The sequence below is a fragment of the Peromyscus maniculatus genome, chromosome 8, assembly GCF_049852395.1.
Source record: "Peromyscus maniculatus bairdii isolate BWxNUB_F1_BW_parent chromosome 8, HU_Pman_BW_mat_3.1, whole genome shotgun sequence".
NCBI lineage: Eukaryota > Metazoa > Chordata > Mammalia > Rodentia > Cricetidae > Peromyscus > Peromyscus maniculatus.
In genome coordinates, this window is record NC_134859.1 from 89,536,637 (window position 1) to 89,562,277 (window position 25,641).

Here is a 25,641-nt window from a genome sequence, read left to right on the forward strand (position 1 = left end):
TACCACTGGACACTATGTCCAGCCTTGAGCTTCCTTCTGTGATCTGAGAACCGTTGGAGATGGTAGCTCTGAGAAGGACTGAGCAGTCTCCTGGGGCAGCCTCTCCTGAGCCTGATTCTCAACTCTGCAGGGCTCCGCTGGTGTGGCTCGAGGGCTCCTCTGTGTTGCCGGACTTTGATCGCACTGTGAAGCCCTGAGACTGTGCTAAAATGAACCTTGGATCAAGGGGCGAAGCCATCGACTCATTGACAAGAATTAGCCATAGAGTCCATAGGACCTGGGAAGACTGATAGAGAGACACACAGGAAGAAGTAGGGAGGTGTACCAAGCTTTTTCTTTTAGGCTACCAACCAGCTCCCAAATCATGACACAGAGATTACTATTGATGAAGCTCTATCTTTATCTTATGCTTGTCCCACTTGCTCTTATAACTTAACCTGTTTCTCTTCATCTGTGTTTTGCCTCAGGACTTTTTACCTTTCTTTCTTCCTGTAGATCTTATTCTCACTGCTTCTCATGGCAGCTGGCAGCTGCCTGGCTTCTGGACCCAAGAGTGTCCCTCTCTTTCTCATTCAATCCTTCTCTCCTTTGCCTAGATTTCTCCTCCTCCTTATTCTCTCCGCCCCCCAGCCCCGCCTGTCCCTCTCCTGCCTAGCTGTTGGCCATTCAGCTTTTTATTAGACCAATCAGGTGCCTTGGGCAGGCAAGGTGAGACAGACGCAACACATCTTTATGTAATTAAACAAAGGCAACAAAAACAACTGTAACATACCTTCACATAGTTAAACAGTCCACAGCAGAAACAAATGTAACACATCTTGGCCCAGTTAAAACAATATTCCACAACAAGAGGGACTTAGAGATTCAAGGGTCTTTTTGGTTGGGGATGGCAGGAGAGAAGCTCTCTTTCTGGGTCTCCAGCTAAAAAGGAAGGTCAGCTGGCGGCTTCTCGGCTTCTCTCATGCAGCAGGTTTTCACCCCAACATCTGACTCCCCAGTCTTTATTGGTAAGCAGAACAATTTAGATAAAAAAAACACCTCTACTCTTCCTCAGTCCTGGCTGCCATCTGCCATTACTTCTTCCTTTTTTTTTTTGTTTTTTTTTTTTTTGTTTTTTTTTTTTTCGAGACAGGGTTTCTCTGAGTAGTTTTGCGCCTTTCCTGGAGCTCACTTGGTAGCCCAGGCTGGCCTCGAACTCACAGCGATCCGCCTGGCTCTGCCTCCCGAGTGCTGGGATTAAAGGCGTGCGCCACCACCACCCGGCACTTCTTCCTTTTTTTAATTAAGAAAAAAATTTTATTCATTTTACATACCACTCAAAGATCACCCTCTCCCCTTCTCCTGCCCCTTCACACCCCCACCCCCCACCCCCGCCATTAATTCTTGTGTTGTCTCCACATTCTCTTCTCATTGCTCTCTCTATCTTCCAGCCCCTGAGGAATCAGGCTCCTGTTCTTACATCCCCTCTACAGAGACACACAATGTACTCTCTGCTCTCCTGATCAGGCCCTGTCTAATACACAAGATTACCCTCCTGGTAGCAGGGATACATGTCCCATAGACACACACTGAAATAACATATAAGAAAAGTGAGTCTCCCAAACTAGTGCTGAAAGAAGCAATCACTGGTTGGGTGTGGTCACACGCCTTTAACCCCAGCACTCAGGAGGCAGAGGCAGTGAGAGCTTGTCTCACTAAAAGGAGGAAGAAGAGGAGGAAGAGGAGGAGGAAGTAGTCACAGCTTCATTCATGCCGTACTTCAGTCTATAAAGTTTCAACACTGGGAATGTTACAGTGTTTTATTGTTGAACACATAGGTGATGAAAAACCATGATGAAAAGGAAGGAAACTGTTATCATATGTCAGAATAGGATAAAGAACAAAGAGGCCACGATTCTTGATCTCCAGACTTAATACGAGCTGGGATGTAGCTCAGTGGTCGAGTACTCATCTAGACATATGAGGCCCTGAGTTCAAACCATGGGGAAGGAAAAACACCTTACTAGAAATCTTCATTTATCAAGTTGTGTGACTACATAAAGGCAGACACAGACCGATGGGCCGGCATAGAGAGCTTAGCTACAGACTCTTGGATATATGGCCAAATCATTTGTGCATGACAAGGTCTGTCAATGGAGGAAAAGACTGTACCTGACGCTATGTCCAAAATTCACTTAAAATGGATCACAGATACACCTACAAGCAAGCCTTTACAGTTCTTGGAAGAAAACAGGGCCAGGGCATCTGGGGGTGTGGTTCAGAGGCAGAGCACTTGCCTAGCACCCACGGGCCCTACGCTCCATCCCCAACACTGAAAACAGAAAAGAAAAAAGGCAGCCAGGCACAGCAGAGACGGTAGAATCCAGGGTTCAAGATTATTTTCAGCTTCATATCAAGTTCCAGTCCAGCCTGGGCTACAAGAGACTCTGTTTCAAAACGTACAAAGGAGCTGGGCATGGTGGAGCACACCTTTAATTAGAGTGCTCAGGAGGCAGAGGCAGTTGGATCTCTGTGAGTCTATGAAGTCTAATCGCTGGGTGGTGGTGGCGCATGCATCCCAGCACTCGGGAGGCAGAGCCAGGACAGGCTCCAAAGCTACACAGAGAAGCCCTGTCTCGAAAAACCAAAAAATAAAAAATAAAAAAAGTCTGGTCTACAAATGGAGTTCCAGGCCAGACAGGGTACAGAGTGAGATCCTATCTCAAAACAAACCAAAAACCAAAAACAATAAAACAAAACACAAAAACATACAAAGGCAATAATTTCTAGGATTTGACACCAAAGACACAGGCAACAAATGGAAGAAAGAAAAAAAAAAAAGGACCAGTTTGGACTTCATGGAAATTTAAGTTTTTTGAGAATTAAGTGACAGTATGGACAATTAAAAGACAACCTACAGAATGGGAGAAGATGGTGCAAATCAGATCTGATAAGGCATTGATGTCCATAATGTATAGAGAAGTCTGACACTCCACATTACAGGGGCAACCCAACTGAAGAAGAGCGATGTTCAAATCCTGGAGCTGGTTTATCAAGAGCGGGGCAGGCGATCAGGAATATGAAGAACAGCAGGGAAGCCAAGGATAGCAGAGAAGCCAGACTATGCCTTCAGGCCTGCCCAACTAAAAGCTAACCATTTTTGACGCCCCCCTCAGCCCCCCGCCCCGCCCCCAGGGCTGCAGCAATGAAGACAGCTAAAGGGTTAACCCTTAAGTCGTCGCTGGGGTGGCTGCTGCTGAGAACCCCCACGGAATCCAGGGCGCCTAACTGCCAGTAGCCCCAGATCCCTGTCCTGAGTGGTTCCAGGTTCTGGACTCCGATGGTTTCGCTGGCTTTCCCATCCTCCACCGGCGGGGAGGCGGGCTTGCCGTCTACTGCAAACGAACGCAGAGCCCCCCCCCCCCTCCCCGCAAGAAGCACAGAGATCCCTTTAATTTCTAGGTTAGCACCTAAGGCCACCTGCAGTCTCTGAAAGTGGCCCAGGTCTGGCTGAGATGGGTGGGGGCAGGGCGGAAAAGGGTGCGGGAGGTGAGGGTCTCCATTCTTCAGGCTACCGTGGGAGATCGGAGATCGACACCACCGACTCCAGTTTAGAAGCAAGGGAAAGAAAGCGTCAAAGCTGGGACGCCGGGCGAGGATCCCCAGCCTTGAGTGTGGGGGTGGAGAATAGGGTCCTTCTCTACACAATCGCTGTCTCTCCGGGGGAGACCCCCTCCGCTCTCTCAGGAGCCTCCGTCCTTCCCCTCCCCCCCAAACCCTGCGCCCTTTGCGGATTGGTCCCGGGCTGCCGGGGGGCGGAGCCCTATGGCCCTGACGTCACCGGCTGGGGGGGGGGAAGCGGGCGGCTGGGGGAGGGGGGTGACGAGCCCCGGCTCAGCACCTCGGAGAGCTCCCTCCCCGGCCTTGTTTTGCTCCGGAATCGCTGCCGCGGGAGGGAGCGAAGGGGCCGGGCACCAGGCGTCGAGGCAGAGGGATGGCAGTGAAGAGGACGAAGGGCCCCGGGGGGCAGAAGGCCCAGCCGTGATCCTGCGAGGGGGGCCGGGGCTCCGGGTGGGGTGGGGGGCAGCGGGCGGCAGCAGCAGTGGCCGCACATCTGAATGGAAGCGAGCTTTGTCCAGACCACCATGGCTCTGGGGCTGCCCTCCAAGAAAGCATCTTCCCGCAACGTGATCGTGGAGCGCAGGAACCTGATCACCGTGTGCAGGTGGGCGCCGCTGGCGGTCCGGGTGGGGTGGTTCGAGGGAAGGGTTGGGGAGGGCTGGGGAATCTAAGGGTTGAGCATGCCCACGGGGATGCTCTACAACCGCTGAAAAAAGGCCGGACAGCGAGGCTTAGAAGGAACGCGCTCACTATCCTTCCCAGGCCCGGAACCCGGAGGCGGGCTGGAACGCCGGTCCTTATTCTTCTTGGCTAAGCCGGGCCTATGCCCGGCCTGGGGTTTGGGGGGGATGAAGAGAGTTTAATTGGCACTGCAGCTTCCTGTGAGAACCAGGAAGTGACATTGTGTGTGAGAGGGGGAGGGGGGCTGGCTGGCTCTCTTCCTGGCAGTGGGGGCAGGGTGGGCAGAGGGGACTCAATGGGGTTGGGGGGCGGGTGTCCTCCAAGTCCCCTCTTGCCATCCCTGTCATCTTGGCCTCTTGGGTGGACCTTTCCTAAGAGACTTTCCGATGCTCGACCCTTCCTGAAGTAAGGATGGTTGGTGTTTCTGGGCAGCTGCAGCCTGTGGCAGAATCAACTGGGCACAGCAGCAAAGCCCCTGAATCCATCCAGTGAAGGTCGAGGGCACTACCCTGTTGTAGACGTCCAAGGCCTAGCTGCAGAAGCCTGGGCCCCTGAGTCCGGGTGCAGATTGGGAGCCCAAATCCCCAAATCTCCGAGGGTGGGGCTGTTGCAGGGCTGGGGAAATTCTCAGCTTTCTTGGACACCAGGAAGTAATCCTTCCTACCTCAGCCCCGCAGTGACTCACCCTCCCTGCCCTGCTCTGAGGCCAGAAAGCTGCCAGCTGAGCAGGCTCTCCCAAGCCCCCACCTGCCCTTGCCTCTCCCTCTGGGATCTCCAGGCCAGCTGCCTTCTCCACCTGCAGCCTCCACGCCTGCCATGTCCACCAAATGTTTGGACTCTATTGCTCCTGGATGCAGGCCTGATTGTCCTTCCTTACCAGTCCCACCTGCCTGCACGTAAACCTCAGCCCTGTTCCTCCTCCCAGGACACATGTCCACCTGATGCCCAGTCTCCAGCACCCAGAGCTCCTTTGGATACCAGGATACATACCCAGCCATGTTGTCTCTGTCTCAGAGGCTCCCTTTCCCAGGGTCTCGAAAGTGCTCCGACATCAGCCCTGTGTGAAGGTGGCTGGGGTGTGTATCGGTGACCCAGCCCAGAGCACAGTCACTGTCTCTGCCCCCATCCCCCAAATCTTGTCGGTTTGGTGTCAAGTGATATTGGCCCTTGGATCCACACAGTCCTAGCATCAAGCTTTTGCTTCAGTCCTTAGGTGGGCAACCTTGTGGAAGTTTCCTAACTACTCTGAGCCTTTGGTGTTTTAGTTCTTAAATTGTACATCTTAGCTGTAAAAGCCATACCAAAGATTGGGTCGTGGTGTGCCGTATTAGATGCTAGCCAGTTCCTGGCGCACTGAAACAGGGATCTCAATGACACTCTTCTTGTTCCTCTCTGCTCTTGGTATCTTTTTCTTGCTTGCCAGGATAGCTAGGGCTTTGTGTGTGTGGGCAAAGGAGGGAGAATCACTTGGCCTAAGCTGTAGAAACAGAGGTTCAGGTGTCTTGGAGGTAGCTCAGAGTGAGGGACAAGGGATAGTTTAGGGGGGTCAGAGACATGACAAAATTCTCCAAAACCCCAGGGACCCCTGCTGCCTCATCGCTGTCACGTGGTTCTCCTCCAGCTCCCAGCAGCTCCCTTTAGCAGGCTGCAGGCTCCCCTGGGCCCTGGCCTCCCTGTCTCCATGGTAACCCACAGCAGCTATCGCTTTTCCTAACCAGGCCCACACCGTGGGGTTCCTAGAGGCTCTGACCAGCTTTCAGCTCCCCCAAGGACAGATGGCAGATGGCTGCCATGCTGACCAAGCCCCAGGCCTCTACTGAAGTCTGACCCAGATGACCACAAATAGATGGTTGTACATCAGAAAGCCCAGATAATGGCCTGATCGCAGTCGCAGGCTCCCTCCTGGCAGGGCCAGGCTTGACTCCTCACCTGGCCTGCGCCCAGCAATCCATACACTCTCACCTTCTTCTATCCTTGTCTGGGACCTGAACCAAAGTTGAACGAGGCAAGTGCTGGTATTTCCATTTGCACCCGAGGAAAAAGGCTTTGAATCCGGCAGCTGCTTCCCTCTAGCACATCCCAACTCTGACCTGTCCTGGGTAAAGCCCAAAGGGAGGTGGAGGGGAGAGGCTCCGGTGGTTGGCTGTTGGCTTGGGAGTCTTAGGAGCCTGTGTTCCATTGAGGCAGACAGCAGAGGGCAGAGGCTTCTTAGAGCCTCGGTACTTGTTTATTTGATTTTTTTCTTTCTTTTCTTTTCTTCTTCTTCTTCTTCTTTTTTTTTTTTTTTTTTTTTTTTTTTTTTTTTTTTTTTTGGTTTTTTCGAGACAGGGTTTCTCTGTGTAGCTTTTGCACCTTTCCTGGAACTCACTTGGTAGTCCAGGCTGGCCTCGAACTCACAGAGATCCGCCTGCCTCTGCCTCCTGAGTGCTGGGATTAAAGGCGTGCGCCACCACCGCCCGGCCTTCTTTTTCTTTTTTAAGACAGGATCTATGTAGTTCTGGCTGTCCTGGAATTCACTGTGTAAACCAGGCTAACCTGGAACTCACAGTGATCCTCCTGCCTCTGCCCCCTGAGTTTTGGGACCAAAGGCATGTGCCACCATGCCTGGCTAGTACTTTTTTAAAAGATGACATTTATTTGTTTGTTTACTTATTTTGTGTGTGCATGTGCCATGGTTTAAGTGTGGAAGTCAGGGCAACTGATGGGCGTAAGGTGTCTCCTTCCACCATGGAGTTCCTGGGATTGAACTCCGGTCACTGTGCTTAGTGGCATGTGCCTTTATCCCCTGAACCAGCTTACTGGCCAAGCCTCAATAATTATAACAGCCACTAGGAAGCTGTAAGTCGGAGCAGAAAGAGCCAAGGATGAAGACATGCATGGCTTCTCCCGAGTTACACGACTGCTCAGTCCATTTCTGGAGCCTTTAGCCTCCTTTATCTATAATACGGAGAAGGTGGTCATAAGAGGACCCACCTCTCAGGGCTGTGATAAGGACAGGTGGGTTGATGCATATGAAATACAGTTCTGGGCACATTGTACAGCTTGGCAAACATGGGTAGAATAAAAGGACATATCCAAGTATCTCCCATTTCCCTGGACACCCTACTCCTGCTCTGTCTTAGAAACAGCAGTAATGAGATGTTAGGAGCTGTGTGTCCTCTCCTTGTTCCACTCACTGCAAAGTGGAGACTACCTAGGAAGGAGGGCAGAGGATGCCGCAGGCTTCAGCAAGGCTGGAGAGAGTGATGGAGGCTGCCTGGCTCCAGGCCCTCAGCCTCACTTGCCTTCTTTGCCTATCTTCCTCCCTGAGAAGCCAGTGTCTGGACCCCCAGATCCCTCTCAGGGACCTTCTGCCAGAGCTCCCTCCCACCTGATGTATGTCAGACCCACACCCTGCATTCTCCCCCCACGCCCCAAGCTCTGCACTGCCTGGCTCTGGGCAGCTGGTGTGTGGGTGGGCTACTGAGAAGAGGGAGGAGGGAAGAGGGAGGAGGGATGTCCCGGAGCTGAGTATCCCTCCACCTGGCCACGCATGCATGCCTACATTCCATGTGCACCGTGGCAGCTCATATGCCCTGGTACAGGCGACCCCCGGCCCCGGAGAGACGGAAGCCCATTCCAACAATGCTGAAAGACTGTTGGGGAGCATGGGTACAAACTGGCTTCTGACTCCTGGTTGACCCTCAGTTCACACACGTGGAAAATGCCACTCTGAAGGGTGGCAGGGACAGAGTCTGGGGCTGACCCCCAGCTCTTGCAGTCTCGTTTTTCTACATATTGTTTCATCCTCTCTCATACCTTGTCCCTGAAGCTTCCTTTCTCTGGCTGTCTCTTCTGCACCCGCTCTGCCGATCAGCCTGTCCCCCTCCCTGCATCTGTCACTCTCTTATCCACCTAGTCTAGAATCTTCTGTGGTCACTCTGGTTTCATCAGCCCCCACATCACATTCATGCCCTTCCTGACCCCCCCCCCCCCCCGCCTATTACATCCTCTCTGACACCCTGCCTCTACCACCCTGTTTGACCCCCTCCCCCACCCCTGCCCTCAACCCAGGTTCTCTGTGAAAACCTTGCTAGAGAAGTACACAGCGGAGCCCATCGATGACTCATCCGAGGAGTTTGTTAATTTCGCAGCCATTTTGGAGCAGATTCTCAGTCACCGTTTTAAAGGTAGGCCATCATCACCCACCCCTTCCAGCCTCAGCCTGTGGCTCCAGCCACCACCCTGCTCCGATATCCTTCCTCTGTGGATTTCTAAACGCCATCCCTGGCCCAGGGCTCCCTTCTGGGCTGTACATAGAAACAAACACACAGTACCAGGAGACTGGGAAAGGGTCATCTGCCCACAGCTCCATCATTGGGCATGCAGTTCTGTTGGCAAGCCCGCTGCTTATGCTGGGGGAGGCAGTGTGTGTGTGTGTGTGTGTGTGTGTGTGGTGGCTCATGCTTATACATGTGAGTGCTTTATGACATGGACCCTTTCCAAACTCCCTGGTCTTGCTGAGTTCCCTCCCTGCCCTGGCTCAGCTTGTGCCCCAGCAGGTCCAGTGAGCTGGTTCAGCTCAGATGGGCAACGGGGCTTCTGGGACTATATCCGACTGGCCTGCAGCAAAGTGCCCAACAACTGCGTGAGCAGCATTGAGAACATGGAGAATATCAGCACAGCTCGAGCCAAGGTGAGGGGCCACAGCCGGTGTCAACACACTGACCCCCGCTTTGGACAGAGGGACCCTGTCTTTGCTTACCCCTTGCCCACAGCACTGGGAAGGGTGACCACACCTGATGTTGCACGTATAGGTCCCTCTGGGACAACTGAAGGTGATCGTGTTTTCTAGGGCCGGGCATGGATCCGGGTGGCTCTCATGGAGAAGCGTATGTCAGAATACATCACCACAGCTCTTCGGGACAACCGAACTACCAGGTCAGACAGACCTCCAGGACAGCAGTTTGCACCTTCATTGCCTAAGCCTTACGTCCCCACAGCAGCCTTCAGTATCTGGACTACAAGTCCCAGTATGCACATGGTAACAGGACTGCGGAGGCCTCAGTCATGTACCATTTTACTTGGCCTTGCGCCATGACCTACAACACACAGCCCCGACAGCTCCGCAAACAAAGGCAGTCAGTCACTCTGGTCTTCCAAGAACAGAGTTCCAATGTGTGGAGGAGCTTCGGTGCCTGGCCCTAGGGGGGTGCCAAGAAGGTGGGTCCTGAGGGTCAGAGATCACAAGGCAGAACATGCCATTGTGGGGGTAGGAAGCTATTGAGGTTAGGAGGGTCCCCCCTCAAACCTGATTTTTTTTTTTTACTGCATTCTATCCCTAGTCTTCACATTTCAGAGTTGTCTTTGAGGATCTACTGTATGTATGACAAGCACTAACGACTATGACTTGCTCCCTGATTTAAAGGATTGGGGTGACCCAGTGCTTGATGGAGGCTGCTTAGCTTAGAGAACAGAAGATTGTCTCTTGGCCGGGCAGTGGTGGCGCATGCCTTTAATCCCAGCACTCAGAAGGCAGAGCCAGGTGAATCTTTGTGAGTTCGAGTCCAGCCTGGTCTACAGAGTGAGATCCAGGACAGGCTCCAAAGCTACACAGAGAAACCCTGTCTCGAAAACAAAACAAAACAAAACCAAAAAAAGAGAGTCTTTTGTCAGGACGTGTGCATTGTGATGGGGGTGGGGGTGGGGTAGGCACTAGTTCCAATGAGCGTCCAAGAAGACAGTCTGGTGAGCAGAAAGAAGGCATCTCCTTCCTCCAGGAAAGTTTATAGTAAGTAAGCCAAGCAGAGAAGTCCTGGGTGCGGGGCCCCTCGGGAGTCTCCGTTCTGTGTTCTCCTCTCCCTACAGACGGTTCTATGACTCCGGAGCCATCATGCTGCGGGAGGAAGCCACTGTCCTCACGGGGATGCTGATTGGGCTGAGCGCCATCGACTTCAGGTGGGGTCTGCATGGCGGTGGTGAAGGGGACTTCCTCCCCCACAACTGTCCAACGCCCCTCATTCCCTCCCCCCACCCCTGTGGCTCTTCCGCCCCAGCTTCTGTCTAAAGGGCGAAGTTCTGGACGGGAAGACGCCGGTGGTCATCGATTACACGCCCTACCTAAAATTCACCCAGAGGTGAGCAGCCCCGTTATCGCGGTGGGTGAGGAGATGGGCACCGGAAGGGCGCTGAGTGTCATCCTGGTGTCACTGCCCAAGGGTCGGAGTTGGGGTGCTAGTGGGGCGAGGCGGGGCGGAGCCGGCCCCACCCACTGCTCCCGCTCCTAAGCTACGACTACCTGACGGATGAGGAGGAGCGGCACAGTGCGGAGAGCAGCACCAGCGAGGACAACTCGCCCGAGCACCCCTACCTGCCGCTCGTCACCGACGAGGACAGTTGGTACAGCAAGTGGCACAAGATGGAACAGAAGTTTCGCATTGTCTATGCGCAGAAGGTGAGCGGGGCGAGGCTCGGGGAGCTGGGTGTGGTGTGGCCAGGGTCCAGGCTGGGACCCCCTTGGAAGTCCAGGCTGAGCTGGCGCCCTACAGGGATACCTGGAGGAGCTGGTGCGTCTGCGCGAGTCGCAGCTGAAGGACCTGGAGGCGGAGAACCGGCGGCTGCAGCTGCAGCTGGAGGAGGCTGCAGCGCAGAATCAGCGTGAGAAGCGGGAGCTGGAAGGCGTGATCCTGGAGCTGCAGGAGCAGCTGTGAGCCCGCCTCCTGCCCTGTCCCAACCCCTGTGAACCCTAAAATGACTCCATTGGATGGCATCACTTTCCTAACATCAACTACCAATGTGCATCAGCCCACCCATCCCATCCCTTCTCTCCCAAGATCCTGCGGTTGCCTAACATTACGATTCCACAGCCTCCATCACCTCAGCTAGACACTAGCCACTGCTGCAGGGACCACATTGCTCACAGGACCTCAGCAGCCTTTATTGTGCCAACTCTCACTGTTCAGACCTCTGATCTGCATCACCCACTGACCCCACAACCTAGAACATTTCTTCCTAAACCTCTCCCAGCTAGCTAGCACAAATCCCACCCCTTCAAGAGTACCCACCCTCTCCACTTTGCTCATACGTCATTCTGACTCCTAAACACTCCATCACTCCAACTCCCAACAGGGGCACACCAGTCCTGGCCACCTCTGCCCCTAGCCTATGCCTGTACCGCTCCGGGATCTAACACTGCCTCCCTGGCCCCTTTTAGAAATATGGCCTCATTATGTAGCAGGTCTGAGACTTGTGTTCCTTCTGCATCCACCTCTTGGTGCTGGAATTCCACGTGTGTGCCATCACCCCTGAGCCGCATATATCCCCATTTTTACCACTCAGGTTTCCTTTCTAAGCCCTGGCCCCTACCTTTGCTGAGTCTGGCTTCCCTTTTCCAGCCAGGCCTGATCCCCCTCCCCCTCCCAGGACAGGTCTGATCCCCGGTGACCATGCCCCCCTGGCCCAGGGTTCCAAGGAGTTCACCACACCCCTGGTCAACCAATGGCCCTCCCTGAGCACACTCAATAGGCCTGAGGGTGCCGGCAACTCCAAGCTATATCGGAGGTAAGCCCCAACCCAACTGATGCCCCCAAACCCCACTCCCAGGAAGCAGGCCCGGGGCTCCAGGCCACCGCCTGCTCTTCTCTGTTCTGCACAGACACAGCTTCATGAGCACGGAGCCGCTGTCTGCAGAGGCCAGCCTGAGCTCAGATTCCCAGCGCCTGGGAGAGGGCAAGCGGGACGAGGAACCCTGGGGCCCCATTGGTGAGCGCGCGCACACACACACACACACACACACACACACACACACACACACACACACTCAGTGTACTTCAGGGGTCCGAACTGAAGCAATGGCTGGACCCTTCTCTCAGCTTTTCCTCCTCTTACAGCACCAATGAGGGAGCTTGGTTGGGGACTCAGAAAGAACCTGAGCTTGGTCTCTTTTTGCTGGCCCACATTCCCACCTGTAAAATAGGGATATTGGTAAAAAAGAGCCCCCAGTGTTCATGTATGGAGAGGGCTCATACTCCAGGGATTCCTCAGCCTGGTTTTGCTCTCACCACATGCACACTCAACTGCTCGCCTGACCGATTTCCCCCCTTTTCTTTGGCTGCCAGGAAGCTCAGAACCAAATTAGTGGCTCCCTCCGAGTGAATGCCCAGGACTTCAACGCATGCATTTTGTGTTGACCTCACCCCTGGCTCCACCTTGGTTCCTCCCTTCCTAGTTCTCCCAATGCCTGGACTTCCTGTCTCTCTCTCTCTTTCTTTTTTTAATATATAGCTATATAACTACACTGTATCAGGTAACTGGATTTTGAGACACAGCAGGCTTTGGATATGTAACCCACCACACTGTGTTTGTGACTGTGTGTGTGTGTGTGTCTCCCCAATCAGACTGTGAGCTCCACGAGGGCAGGGACCATGTCTTGTCCATTCTCTGTATTCCCAGAGTGTGAACCAGAGCAAATGCTCTCTGTGTGCTTAATAAATGGACAAAGAGGCTGAGGCTCAGGGGGAGACAGAGATCTAAACTGACGTTTACAATACAGTGTCCCAAGCCCCATGCAAGGCATCCTGAGTCAGGGTTTAATCAAAAAATGGCAGATGCTCCAGAAGAGGCCAAGAGTCTCCTGGGGGTGACCTGAGAACTGTCCTTTTACTGCCCATCCATGAAACCCCCTGCCCCCCACACACAGTCTGGTTGGTCCAGCCTCACCCGCCCTCTCTCCCCAGGGAAGGACCCCACGCCCTCCATGCTGGGCCTCTGCGGCTCCCTGGCCTCCATCCCCAGCTGCAAGTCCCTGGCGAGCTTCAAATCCAACGAATGTCTGGTGAGCGACAGCCCCGAGGGCAGCCCAGCGCTTAGCCCGAGCTGAGGAACAGCGTGGGCAATGCCAGCCCCATCTGCTAGGGGCCACGGACAACTGCCACCTTTGAGTCCCCCAACCCAGGCAACCCTTCAAGAATGCTGCCCACCTAGCCAAGGGTCTCTAGGGAAAGACAAGCCAAGTCTCTTCCTGCTTCCGGCCAAGGAGGCAGGCGTTGCACTGGGAAGTGGTGGGGCCAGGGGAAGGGGCACCCAGGCCACAGGCCCTCAGTCCCCCGGGGAAGCCTGCCTGCTTCCTTCTGCTATCTTCCACACCTGCCTCAGGAGCAGGTGGTCCAGCCCTGGCATTCCGGCTGCCCTGCCTCTGGTCTGTCCCTGTACACCCTCTGAAGTCACCCTTCCTCGGTACCTATGTAGGGAGAGATTAGGCAAATAAAAACCAGAGGACTGAGGTGGCGTCATCTGTCTCGGAGTGGGGCAGGGACCCATGACAGGGTCTCTTAACTAGCATGCGCCCTGTGGGAGGGAGCACATGGGGTCATAATTCGAGGTGGGGGGCTCTGTAGATCTGCAGTGCTCTCTGGCTCCGACCCCTCTCACACCTCCTCAAGCCCTGGCAGAGCCCCTTGAGGGTGTGCCTTGGTGGGGCATTTCCCTGCCACGGGCCTGTGCCCACCCATTGTGCCAGAGCTGGCAAGTAGGCAGCTCTGCCCCCAGAGATGCCACTTTGGCATACCCTGGGGAGATGGCCTCTTGCTCTCACCCCACCTCAGCATGGAAGGACCTCACCACCACATCGGCAACCCTTTACCCCCACCCTACCTGTCTGGGTACCCTGTAAGGTGGGAAGCTTTAAAGACAGTCTCTGGCTGGCCTGGACCCACTACAGACAGGCAGGCTTCAGACTCAAGAGATCCACCTGCCTCAACACTCTAGTGCTGGGATTAAAGGTGTGCGCCACCATGCCACAGTGGCAGTTTTTTTTTTTTTTTTAAGACAAAATCTAGCTATGCAGTACTGGTTCACCTGGTACTTAAGGCAATCCTCCTGCCTCAGCCTCCTAAGTGCTGGAAATAACAGGTGTGGGTGACCAACTGGGGACCCCCAAATGCACACACATACCCCGAGACACCGCAGTCACGCAGTGCACAGAAGGTCATCATCTTTAGAAGGGGAATCAACAGGGCTGCCTGGCCCGAGATCCTGATTCCTCGGGGCCAGGCTACAACAAACCTCAGGGGATACAAAGAGAGGGGCGGCTGTTAGATTTGGTCTTGAACTTGGAGGTGGACGAGAGGTCGTGGTGGGAGCAGCAGGAACCCACGTGTGAGGGTAGCCTGGACGACTGGGTAGGAGGGAAGGCACTTGGCTCAGTCTCCTGTCCCGACCCGAGCAAGAGTTGGTTGTTCCTTGCCTTTCAGTGGTCCAGAGGCTGTTCCTGGTTGAGCCTCTGGAAGAAGCTTTTGCCAAACTCGTAAGTGCTGATCATGATGGCACACGAGGGCGCAGCCTTGATGATCCTTGGGAGGAACCCTGTGGTGGGAGGTCAGGCCTCGGTTAGGGTCCAGGTCCTTCGTATACATGACATGGACAGACATAGTTCATGTGCACACAGCAGGCACCCACCTGCAAAGAGGCCCCTGGTGCCCGATTCGGCCTGGATTCTCCGAAGCAGGAGCCAAGTGGAATCAACTCTTGGGGGCTTCACTGCAAATTCAAGGCCCGGCTCAGTGGGACCCAGTTTGGGCCCCTGCCTGCCCTCCACCTTGACTTACCCCAGCTCACCTCTCACAGCCTCCACTGTCCCCAGTGCGATCTGTCGCTGGGTCTTCACCACATCAAAGGGCAGAGTAAGAGTGGCAGCCACCTGGTGGGGTGGGGACAGGGCTCGGCTCCATTCCCAGGCCCCCCAAGAGTGGCTGACGAAAGTAAGCAGGCTCCCGAGATGGCACCGTTGGGGGGGGTGGGGGCTCCTGGGCATCTCTGCTCACGCCCACTCAGGGTCCTGCAGGACACCTTTGGTGGCCTCATCCCCAACCCATCAACTCACCATTCCTGAGACGCCACCAGCCACGAAGCTGACGCCCACGGACGTCTGGTCTTTCGGTCTCAGCCCGTTCAGCCAGCCCTTTGCCAGCTCGTAGTTGAACCAGTACAGAGCTTGGGAAGCAGATACACTCATTAAGGGGGGAGCCAGGGAGTGGGCTCCAGACTTCTCCTCTCCCACCCCAGCCAGACCACCCCGGGTGCAGGCTTGCCTGCTCTGAACCCCCGCAAACACCCCCCCCCTCTAGTCCACATCACAAACCAGGAAGCCAAGGCTCAGAGAAGAGATGTGGATTCATGGCCATTAGTAACAAGGGACTTGGCCGCAGACCCCGCGAACACTAAGGGCTCTTTTGCCCTACACCCTGACCCGAGTGCCTACCTGAGAAGGGCACATCTCGAAGGGCGGTGGGACCCCAGCCCAGCCACAGTGAGCGCCAGCCCCCCTGAGCCACCGAAGCTTGAACACAGGTCGCTAGCTCGCGGTAGGACACGTGCTGAGCCTGCAGCTTGGTCCGCACCAGCTCCAAGGGGCTGATCACCGTCACGGTGCCCACTGCGGTTGGTAAGAAAGTGGAAGGTCAGGCCACAGACGCCAGGCATCAACACCCAGCTCTTACCCCCAGGTCTGAGGGTTTAGAGTATCTCTCCACCCCCAGGCTGGCAGAGGCTGGTGCTGGGACCCAGGCTGGACAGAGAAATCAAGGGCCAGGGCTGTGCTCACTGCGGGCGAGGGCACCGGCCATCATGGGTGCACAGAGGTCAGAGGTCAAGGATTGAGCACATAGGAACGCCTTGAGCTGGTCATAGGCAGTGAAGTAGACAGCAGTGGCTGGCACAGTCATCACCCTAGGAGCATGAAAAGGGGCCAGAAAAGTCACCTAAGGGCTCCCCAACATTTCAAACACTCCCTCCCCCACCCAGCCAATAGGAGTCAAGGGAAGGAAACACCCCAAAGACTGGGGTACTCACAAGGTGGCTGGGAGGCCGCTCCACAGGGTCCTAGTGCCCTCATGCCTCACAATCTTCACAAAGGCATCCTGACCAAGCCAGCACCAGCCCAGGGGAAAGAAGAAGGCGTGAGCAAGGTCTGTGATGGACTGTCTCCGGCAGAGCCTGGCCGGATGCCCTCAGCCTCTGCCCACAGTCCTGAGTCCTGGTAAGAGCTGGTTAGGCCCTCAGGCTTCCACACATGCAACTCCCCATCTGGTTCTAGGTGGACTCCTAGTCACCCTTTAAAGCCTTAAGGAGGGGCCAGGCAGTGGTGGCGCACGCCTCTAATCCAGCACTCGGGAGGCAGGTGAATCTCTGTGAGTTCAAGGCCAACCTGGTCTACAAAAGTGAGTTCCAGGACAGGCGCCAAAAGCTACACAGAGAAACCCTGTCTCGAAAAAACAAAAACAAAACAAAAAAAACCCTTAAGGAGGGCTAGGGTGCGCTGTTCAGTAGCCGAGTACCCGACTAGCATGTATTAAGATGTTACGGTTATTGTTTTGATTCTCAGCATCAGGACCAAAAATCCTGAACGAATCCCAGGCAAGCCCTTCCTACACTGAGCAGTCCACCCCTTACCTGCTCTGATTTCCCCATAGCTGCAGCCTAACCAAACCGAGTCCCCCGGGTACCCGGCTGCTCCTTACCAAGGTGCCAGTGAATCGGGTAGGATCCTGAAACCAGGTGGCGCAGCGGGTACCATTTGGGCACAGGTACAGCGGCTCCAGGATGCCGTTGCAGTAGAGGAGGCACTTCCCTGGGGACTGCAGAGCCGAGGGTGCTGGAGGGAGGGATGGGCATTAGGATGGCAGGGACCCTTGCTGGGTGACACACCCGGGTCACTGTGTGGATATTCCTGTGCAGGACACAAGGCTGGCTAATGTGACCTAAAAGTATATACTAGTCTATGACCGTGGGCACCCGGGTACCCTAGGGACACCGGAACGCTTCTTTCCTGGGCCCTTCCAGGCTCCAGCGGCTCGGGGCACTCACATTTGGTGTAGGAGAGACTCCAGAATCTGGAAGGTGTCAACTCTGAAACACAAGTCATCCATGGTGATCAGGACTGCCCCCCACACTGGGATCCCATCTCTGGGAGATCCAGTTTGTCAGGCAGCCCCCCCTCAATCTGGCTCCAGGTCCAGGTACTCACCGCTGGCTACTGAGGGCCTCTGAGACTGGAGGCGGACCTTCACCACATCCAGGGGTGTCACTGGGGAAGGAGGCGGATCTGAAGGCTCCTTCAGTACCCCACTCACCCTCTTCACTATCAGAACCAAACTGCCTCCAGCCTCTAGCCCACATCACCCCCCCAGCTGCCCACATTCCATCTCCCTAGGTCTTACTGAAGAGGGAGGTGACCACAGCCCCAGCTCCCGAGGCCACCATTTGCTGAAGGGGGCTAATGCCCCCAGGATCCTGATCATCCATCTTGGCGTTTCAATCCTGAAAAAAACAAACTGCAGTCAGATGGGGCTTACCCTCTGACAAGAACGGCCTGGGGAGAGGCAAACAAGAGGTAAGGAACGGCCTGGGGAGAGGCAGACATGAGGTAAGGCACGCTGGGATTTCACCAGCAGGGAACTCAGGGCACATCCAGAGCTTGCCTCCATAACCTTTGAAATTGTTGTAAACGTCTTCACTTTGTCGAAGGGGAAACTAAGGCTCGAGAGATGCGGTGACCTTCAAGGTTACCGTCATTAGTTTGGAAAGAAGGTAGAACAGCCGTTGGCCAATGGCAGTGACGGCCAAGGCCATTTCCTCAGCCACATGCTTACTGTGCACCTCTGGACTTCAGAGGCCAAAAGATCGAAACACCTGAGCCTGGTCCCTCCACCCAACATCTGGGCGGGCACAGGAGCGCCCTGGGCAGGAGAGGTGGAGTTGGGCATCAAGAGAAACGTGTAAACAAACCTGGCGATAGAGAGGAAGGTCCATCTTCCCTCCCCCACACTGCCAGCCCCGGCCAGAAGGGCCAGGCCGGGAGGCCTGGATGGAGGCCACTCTCTGCCTCCTCTCTCTCTCTTAAATACAAGCCGCGGGCTCAACCGAGACGGAAGCAGAGACCCGGTAACAAACCCTCTCTCCGAGATTCGACCGCACTCCATACCCAGGCCCAGGCAAAGGGGCGCCTGGCGAGGCCCACCCCTTCCCCCAGCCTCGACCAGGGGTCCCCGGGGACCCTCGGAGAACCCACTCCAGTCCCGGCCCGCCCACCTGGCTCTGAGCCCGTGCTTGCGCCGCGCCGCGCCAGGGGCCTGGCGGGCCCATAGCGGCTCCGCGGCCGGTGCAGGGTCCGCGCGCACCCGCTCCGCACAGCGGCCGCCTAGGAGAGCGGTGGGGCCGGCCCCGCCCCCAGCAGGGCTAGGCCCCGCCCCGCGGGCCGACTGGCTGCGCGCGCGGAGTGCCGCGGGGCCCGCCCCCTCCCACCCGAGTCCCGCCCTTGCGCCGCGGCCCCGTGGGCGGGTCCCCGCGGCCCAGCGCTCCTTGCGGCCAGCAGGTCAAGGTCGCCGACTGCACGGAGCGTGCCCCTGGCCGCAGGAGCTCTGGGGACCCCGCCCGCGCCCCGCAGGAGCGCTGCCCGGGGAGTCCGGACCTGCGATCGTTGGGACTTTTCCAGATCGCGTGGGTATCGCTGCTCCGCGACCTTTATAGGGCCGCGGCCGCGAGGGTCGGTTCTTCAAGGTCATGCGAGCCTGGAGCAGCAATGGCAGACGTTCGCCCACTGAGCTCCCTAGCGGGAGTTGGCAATTTATGGCGAGTGTGTTGGCAGGAATTACCATCCTTTTCATTTATGGATGATGAAACGAGGTTGCAACCCCAGAACGCTTTATAAGGGGCAGGGCGGCCGTGTCAGCTGAGCGTGGGGCCTGAGCAATCTTTACAGGACCGCTTTTGGGACTCTGGGCTCCGGGGACTCCCAGGGAGAGCGTGGAACAGGGAAGAAAACTAGTGTTTCGAGACTGGCCTCAAACTGTTATGGCCTTTAAAGCTCAAAACTTTTTTTTGGAGACGATCGATGTAACCTTGGCTGGCCTAAATTAGCTCCCATTGTAGGCCAGGATGGCCTTTACCAGAACTTTTCTAGTAGGTTATTGCTGACCCCATTTTAGAGAATATATAAACACTCCAAGTTAGAACTTGAGCCTCTGCCTTCCAGGGTTCTGGGAGGGCTTGCATGCAGCGGCCGCACCAGCTCAGCACCCGACACCCCAACGCCGGCCGCGCCTTTAAGACTTGCACAGCGGCGTGGAGCTCGTCCTAACAAACGGGAACACGCGGTCTGAGCCTGCACCTTTAAGGAGAAGGGGCCGCGGCTTGAACGTCAGCGCCGTCTCCGCCCCCAGGCTCCAACTGGTCGTGCTCGGCGCTGGAGCCGCCCAGCCAGCCCGGCTAGCACGTGGATTCCGAGCGGCCAACCATAACTTTTCCCTGAGAAAACCCTGGCGGCTTTTCCGCAGCTGGGAACCTCCAGTTTGGGGGGCGGAGTGAGAGCAAGCGGGTGGTTAGGAAAGCAGCCAATGATCAAAAGGCCCCGGTAATCGGTTGGCCGAGAGGCTGAGGCGGGAGGAGCCACCGGTTAAGGGTCGAGGATAGCCGGAGCTGCTTAGTAGACCTTGCCTTGCCCCTCCCATTCACTTCTAACGCCAAACCTGGTTCAAAAGTGACTCAAAAATCATTTCATAAGCTGTCGGTTAAGTTGGGAACTCAGCCCCCGCTGAAGGCCTTTCAACCTCAAAGTTAATGGTTTACCAAGCTCCAGAGTGGAGAGATCTATTTTGCTGTTCTGTAGAGAAGAAAACCGAAGGCCTTGTGTGTAATTTCCTCTCTCTCTCTCTCTCATTCTTATTTTTGATTTGGGGCTTTCTGTTTTTCTTTTTCTTTTCTTTTTTTCTTTTTTTGAAACAGGGTCTCCTGTAGCCCAGGCTAACCCCAAACTCCATGTTTAGGCAAGGATGACTTGAACTAATCCTCCTGCCTTCCAAATGCTAAGATCACAGGCATGAGTGACCACAGACCAGCAGTGGTTAATACTCTCCATGCTCCCAAGTTTACAAACAAGAAGAGTCCCCTGAAGTCATTCAAAAGGGCCTGCTCTCCATGAGCTCACTCTGCCCCAGTAACACCACTCACATACCTCAAGGCAGTCTGCAGCCTGGAGAGGCTGTGTGTGTGGGTCTTGAGGCATCCGATTCTCTTCCATAAGGTTGGCAAGGTGAGACAAAGACCTTAGAAACACCCAAGCCCTGGTTAGACACACTGGCTGGAGCTGCAAGCCTGAAGGCCTGAGGAGGCAGTGGCCACTGATCTGCCTGCCTGAGCCCACCATGGGCTCACCAAAGTTCCAGATCTTCCTGCCAGCCACTGAATTCTGCCCCGGAGAGGACTACATGTAACATGTGACCAGTGGACTCTTAAGAGAGGGATGGGGTGGCAGAGCCATAGAGAGATGGAGAAAAGTGGGCCAGCATTGTGTGATGCCTTATGATGTAGAGAATAGCAAACTTGACTATTTATTAATTCTTTATTTTGGTGGCTTTTGTTTTGTTTTCTTTTTCTTTTTCTCTTTTTAAAAAATTCATCTATTAAAAAATATTCATCTATTTACATCCCGGCTGCAGCCCCCTCCCCCAGTCACCCTCAGTCCCCTTGGTTTGGTTTTTCAAGACAGAGTTTCTCTGTGTAGCTCTGACTGTTCTGGAACTCACTTTGTAAGACCAAGTTGGCTTTGAACTCACAGAGATCCGCCTGCCTCTGCCTCCTGAGTGCTGGGAGTAAAGGCATGCCACATGGCTGCCTGGCTATTCTGTCTTTTTTTATTTTGAGAGAAAGAGGGGGATCTTACTCTGTAGTCCAGGCTAATCTAGAAGTCACTATGTAGACCAGGCTGGCTTTGAACTCTCAGAGATCCATCTGCCTCTGCCTCCTGAGTACTGGAACTAAAGGTGTACACCACTGTACACCCCCCCCAGAATGGTTTTGTTGTGAATTTTAAGGCAAATTTAAGACTATAGCTGAGGGCCAGGGGGTGGTAGCGCACATCTTTAGTCCCAGCACTCGGGAGGCAGAAGCAGGTGAATCTCTGTGAGTTTGAGGTCAGCCAGGTCCACAAAGTAAGTTCCAGGACAGGCACCAAAGCTACACAGAGAAACCCTGTCTCAAACAACAACAAAAAACAAACAAACAAAAAAAAAAAAAAAAAAAAAACTATAGCTCTATGGGCTCTATGGACTTATCACACGAAAGGCCCTGGGTTCAGTCCGCAGCACTACTAAACAAAGAAGCAAAAAATGTAACTATCCAGCTTAGCTCTGCTGGCAACAGGCTTTCCTGGCTGTCTCCTCTCCTACTTGGTGGCCTGAGTAGCTGTGCTGGGTGTGACTGAATCCCCAGTACTTCATTTGAGAGACCCTGAGTGTGGCCTGCAGAGGCATGGACCCCAGGAGGGTCCTGAAGACCTTCCCTAACTAGCCTCCATTATGGCTTCCAGAGCACCAACTGCTAAAGCGAATTTAGAAGTGTCTGTTTTGCCAGGCAGTTTAAGGACATATAATAGATGTCGATATTCTAATGGCCTAAACCCTGACCCAGCCTGGAATCTTCCAAGAATTCCTTCTACCCAACCGATATCACAAGAGCAAAATGATGGAGTCGGTTTTCTTCATCTATACCTTGTTTGCAGCAGCCCCAAATTACGTTAGAGAACAGCTGAGTGCGTGATGTCCTTATGATCAACCTCACACGCCATGAAAGGCAGAGATCTGTATCCTAATGTAAAACAATCTCAAAGGAAGATGTTTGGGCTGGAAATGTGGCTCAGTAGGAGGGTGCTTGCCTAGCTCACCAGAGGTCCCAGGTTCCATCCCCAGCATCAAAACCAAAGTTGAACGGCAGGTTACTGGACACTCGCACTTAGCAGGAATGACACTGCCCCCTAGGGGACACTTTTGAAATATATGAAGCTAGTGCAGCCACTTTGGATCACCAAAAAAAATCCAAGTTTTAAACTGTCCTGTAGTCCGCAGAACAGTCTGACAAAAAATGAAATTTAAACAAAAAACCCACATCTCTAAATTTCCTCCTTTTTAGGCAATCACATGCATGAGAAACTTGTTCATAATTACAGACCTAGATGACAACTTCCTCCCAACTTTTTCTGTGTGTGTGATGTAGGTGTGTGCAAGTATGTGTGTGTGGAGGCCAGGGGTCAACCAAGGATACCATTCCTCAAGACTGTCTGCTTTAGTTTTTGAGATGGGGCATTTAACTAATCTGGAGCTTGCCAAAGCAGTATAGACTAACATCCAGTGACACCAGGGCTGCCTGTCTCCATCCCCACCACCACCACGAGAAAAATGCACGTTATAATGCTCAGCTTTGTACAGGCCCTGGGGGTCAAACTGGATACCTATGTTGCAAAGTAAGTACTTTATCAAATAAGCTATCTCCCAGCCCCTACTCTAATCTTTTTTTAATGTATATTTTGTCTGCATGGATGTGTGTGCACTACATGTATTCCTGGTGCCCACAAAGGTCAGAAGAGAGCTTCCGATTCTCCTGGGACCGGAGTTACAGACAGTTGTGAGCCACCATGTGGATGCTGGGAATTGAACCCAGGTCCTCTGCAAGAGCAACAAGTGTTTTTCATTACTGATACAACTTCCTGGTGCCTCCCCCCATCTTTAACATTTTTCTCCAGTGTTGGAGAGCTGACCCACTGACTGCTCTTCCAGAGGACCGGGGTTTGATTCCTAGCACCCATACTGCAGCTCACAACATCTGTAACTTCAGTCCCAGGATATCTGACACCCTCTTTTGACCTCCATGGGCAATGCACACCTGTGGTGCAAGGCAAAGCACCCATACACATAAATAAAATAAATATTTTTAATTTTAATAACAATTTTTGCAAATCATTGCATTTCCCAGGAATAAAATCACTATGGAGGGGAGCTGGAGAGATGGCTCAGCAGTTAAGAGCACTGGCTGTTCTTCCAGAGGTCCTGACTTCAATTCCCAGCAACCACATGGTGGCTCCCAACCATCTGTAATGAAGATCTGGTGCCCCATTTGGCCTGCAGGCAGAACACTGTATACATAATAAATAAATAAATAAATAAATAAATAAATCTTTTTAAAAAAATCACTATGGATCCCAAGAAAACCATGGTTTATCTTTCTCCTTTATATTACAGCTTGAACTTTACCCTGGTTTCTAAGTGTTGTGGGTAGGAAGACCACAGGACCTATGTATGACTTTCATGAGTGCCCAGAACTTGCTATGTAGCTGAGGCTGGCCTTGAACTCTGGATCCTCCTTTTCCTCTCTGTCTGAGTTCTGGGGTAGTAGGCTTGTGCTACCACGCCCAGCAGTGCCCTGCTGAACGTTGAAGGGGAGCTAGGGAACAGGGGTGTCCAAAAGCAGGCTTTTGGAGACCGTTGCCCACAATTCTCACCGCCTCTGGGAACTGCGAGTCCAGTTTAGTGTGGTGTGTCGTCCTGAGATCCTATCGTGAGTTTAGCAGTTCCTTTCCCAAGGGCATTCTGCTGTCATAAACAAGACCTCTTGAGTAAGGCTGGGGGAGGGGCTGGGGTGGGAGCGTGTAAATGACCCACCAGATCGCCATGGGCCAAGAAACAGGAACAATAACTGTCCTTACCGCAGAGGTCTGTGTTATGATTCAAGGCTATTGTGATGGAAATCACAGTCCGTGTTAGCAGGACATATTTGTTGTTCTGGTTGGTTAGGCTTTGAGGTTTTGATTTGTATCTTTTGCCTGGGCTGGCCTCTGTGTAACTAACTGATTTTAAACTCCTAATCCTCCTGCCTCTACCTCCCAAATGCCAGGATTACAGGTGTGCACCACCACTCCTGGTTTATGAGGTGCTGGGGATCGAACCCGGGTTCCCTATATGCCAGGCAAGAGCTTTACTAACGGAGCCACAGCCTTAGCCTGTTTTCTGTTTGTTGGTAGAGACAGAGCCTTGCTATGCAGACTGGCCTTAAACCCTCCCATGCCTGCCTCCCACATGCTGTGATTTACAGGCACAACTCATTACATATGCCCAAACCCTAATTTTTACCAACACTGAAATAAGGTGAGCCTGCACCCCTCCCCACCGGCTGCAGAAAGCCTGGAGGACAGGTTTCTTCTCTAATAAGCCAAGTCTATCTCCTTTCTAAGCTTCACAGTAGCTTGACCTTTGACCCTTCCCACCAGCCTGAACCCAGGACCTTGTGTATCCTATGCAAGGGCTCCCCACTGGGCTACAGACTGCCCGTTTCTTCAACTTAAAGATGGGAACACTGACGTTCCAGAGACTTGCTTCCTTCTTGGGGGTGCTGTCTCAGGGGAGAAAGGTGCCCTGTGAGGGGAGCTCCTGGTCACCACCACCCCCCACCACCACCCCCATCCCTGCAGCCTTCACTTCTGGGCTCTTATCTGGGCTCCTGGTGATGATGTTGACTTCTGGGAAGGGTGGCTTCCTTGCCTGGGCTGCTGTAGCCCATTGCGTCAGAGACAGATCACAAAGGTAATCATAGGAACCCTTTGATGTCCTAAAGAAAAAAATTATCTCTGTTTTTAATGTGCTATTTTACAAGATTTGTTCACATCCATTATCCCATCTGAATGTCACATGACTGTGTGAAGGATGTACTGAGGTTGATGTGTGCCCATTCCAGAGAGGAGGAAACTGATTTTCCAGGAAGTTATGAGGTTGTGTAGTCATTTTCTCTGAGTTGAAACATTCTGGAGGCTCCCTAGGACTCAGGAAGTTCTAAAGTGAGGTCACCTAAGCCTCAGGAAGCCCCCGAAACTTAACAGATTCACAAAGCTCCCCCCCCCCCTAAAATTATAGTCAGGGCTGCTGTGAAGGGAAGGGGAGGGGAGGGGGAAGGGAGGGGAGGGAGGGGAGAGGAGGGGAGGGGAGGGGAGAGGAGGGGAGGGGAGGGGAGGGGAGAGATGCTGACCTGTTGTGCCTTTGGTCATACAGAGCGGTCGGTGGAGGGTTGCAGCTTTGTGAGTCATCACCCATGCTTGGGCAGGCTTTCGGTGATGCCACTGAGTCATCCATGCTCCTGCCAGTAATGCCAACAAACGCCTTGGTTTACCGAGTTGTGCTGTGGTGGTGTGAATTTGACTTGTCATGAGCTCCCTATCCAGGGTGAGGAGATGCTACTTGGTGTCTCTCCAGGAGTAGTGTCCCACCATGCAAATGATGCCTGGACGGTGTAGGCAGGTCCAAAGATGAGTTTGAGAGGGGTGATTGCGTGGCCCCTGCAACAGGCACTGAGACAAACAACTGAAGCTCCCCCAGGGGAGACCCCAATATGGCCTCCTCTCCCTGTGTGCTCTGCTGGAGTGGTGGTCACATGCACCCTGTGGTGGATGGTAGGGCACGCAACCAATGCTGAGCTAAGAATGAAATGTCTGTGGAGGGACTCCAAGGATGGCCATCATCCTCTACTTGGTATGGAGTGGCCTCCTTGATGAGTAGGGTCCATCTCATG

At 53.9% G+C, this 25,641-nt stretch overlaps 2 protein-coding genes across 10 annotated transcripts; one reads left to right on the plus strand and one right to left on the minus strand.

Moving 5' to 3' along the window:
- Window positions 1-3,843: 3,843 nt before the first annotated feature.
- Window positions 3,844-13,540, plus strand: Rundc3a (RUN domain containing 3A). 6 transcript variants are annotated; one of them, XM_015995464.3, is made up of 11 exons: window positions 3,844-4,204; window positions 8,335-8,450; window positions 8,820-8,956; window positions 9,116-9,201; window positions 10,129-10,218; window positions 10,317-10,397; window positions 10,549-10,714; window positions 10,809-10,966; window positions 11,683-11,820; window positions 11,915-12,021; window positions 12,996-13,269. In XM_015995464.3, the coding sequence occupies exons 1-11, from the start codon at window positions 4,098-4,100 to the stop codon at window positions 13,136-13,138; spliced, it is 1,329 nt and encodes a 442-aa protein (XP_015850950.1). In that variant the 5' UTR covers window positions 3,844-4,097; the 3' UTR covers window positions 13,139-13,269. The 6 variants fall into 6 exon arrangements, with proteins under 6 accessions (XP_015850950.1, XP_006970656.1, XP_006970658.1 ...); XM_006970594.4 differs by having other exon boundaries at window positions 3,848-4,204; window positions 8,808-8,956; window positions 12,996-13,540; XM_006970596.4 differs by lacking the exon at window positions 12,996-13,269 and adding an exon at window positions 12,378-12,781 and having other exon boundaries at window positions 3,861-4,204; window positions 8,808-8,956.
- A 686-nt stretch (window positions 13,541-14,226) lies between these two features.
- On the minus strand, window positions 14,227-18,864 carry Slc25a39 (solute carrier family 25 member 39). 4 transcript variants are annotated; one of them, XM_042282896.2, is made up of 12 exons: window positions 18,725-18,864; window positions 17,475-17,574; window positions 17,282-17,341; window positions 17,122-17,163; window positions 16,776-16,909; window positions 16,108-16,175; window positions 15,860-15,984; window positions 15,518-15,691; window positions 15,140-15,249; window positions 14,875-14,956; window positions 14,716-14,796; window positions 14,227-14,622 (listed from the first exon to the last, which is right to left on the minus strand). In XM_042282896.2, the coding sequence occupies exons 2-12, from the start codon at window positions 17,557-17,559 to the stop codon at window positions 14,507-14,509; spliced, it is 1,077 nt and encodes a 358-aa protein (XP_042138830.1). In that variant the 5' UTR covers window positions 17,560-17,574; window positions 18,725-18,864; the 3' UTR covers window positions 14,227-14,506. The 4 variants fall into 4 exon arrangements, with proteins under 4 accessions (XP_042138830.1, XP_006970653.1, XP_076399548.1 ...); XM_006970591.4 differs by lacking the exon at window positions 18,725-18,864 and adding an exon at window positions 18,346-18,488; XM_076543433.1 differs by lacking the exon at window positions 18,725-18,864 and adding an exon at window positions 17,745-18,353.
- Between the last annotated feature and the right edge of the window lie 6,777 nt (window positions 18,865-25,641).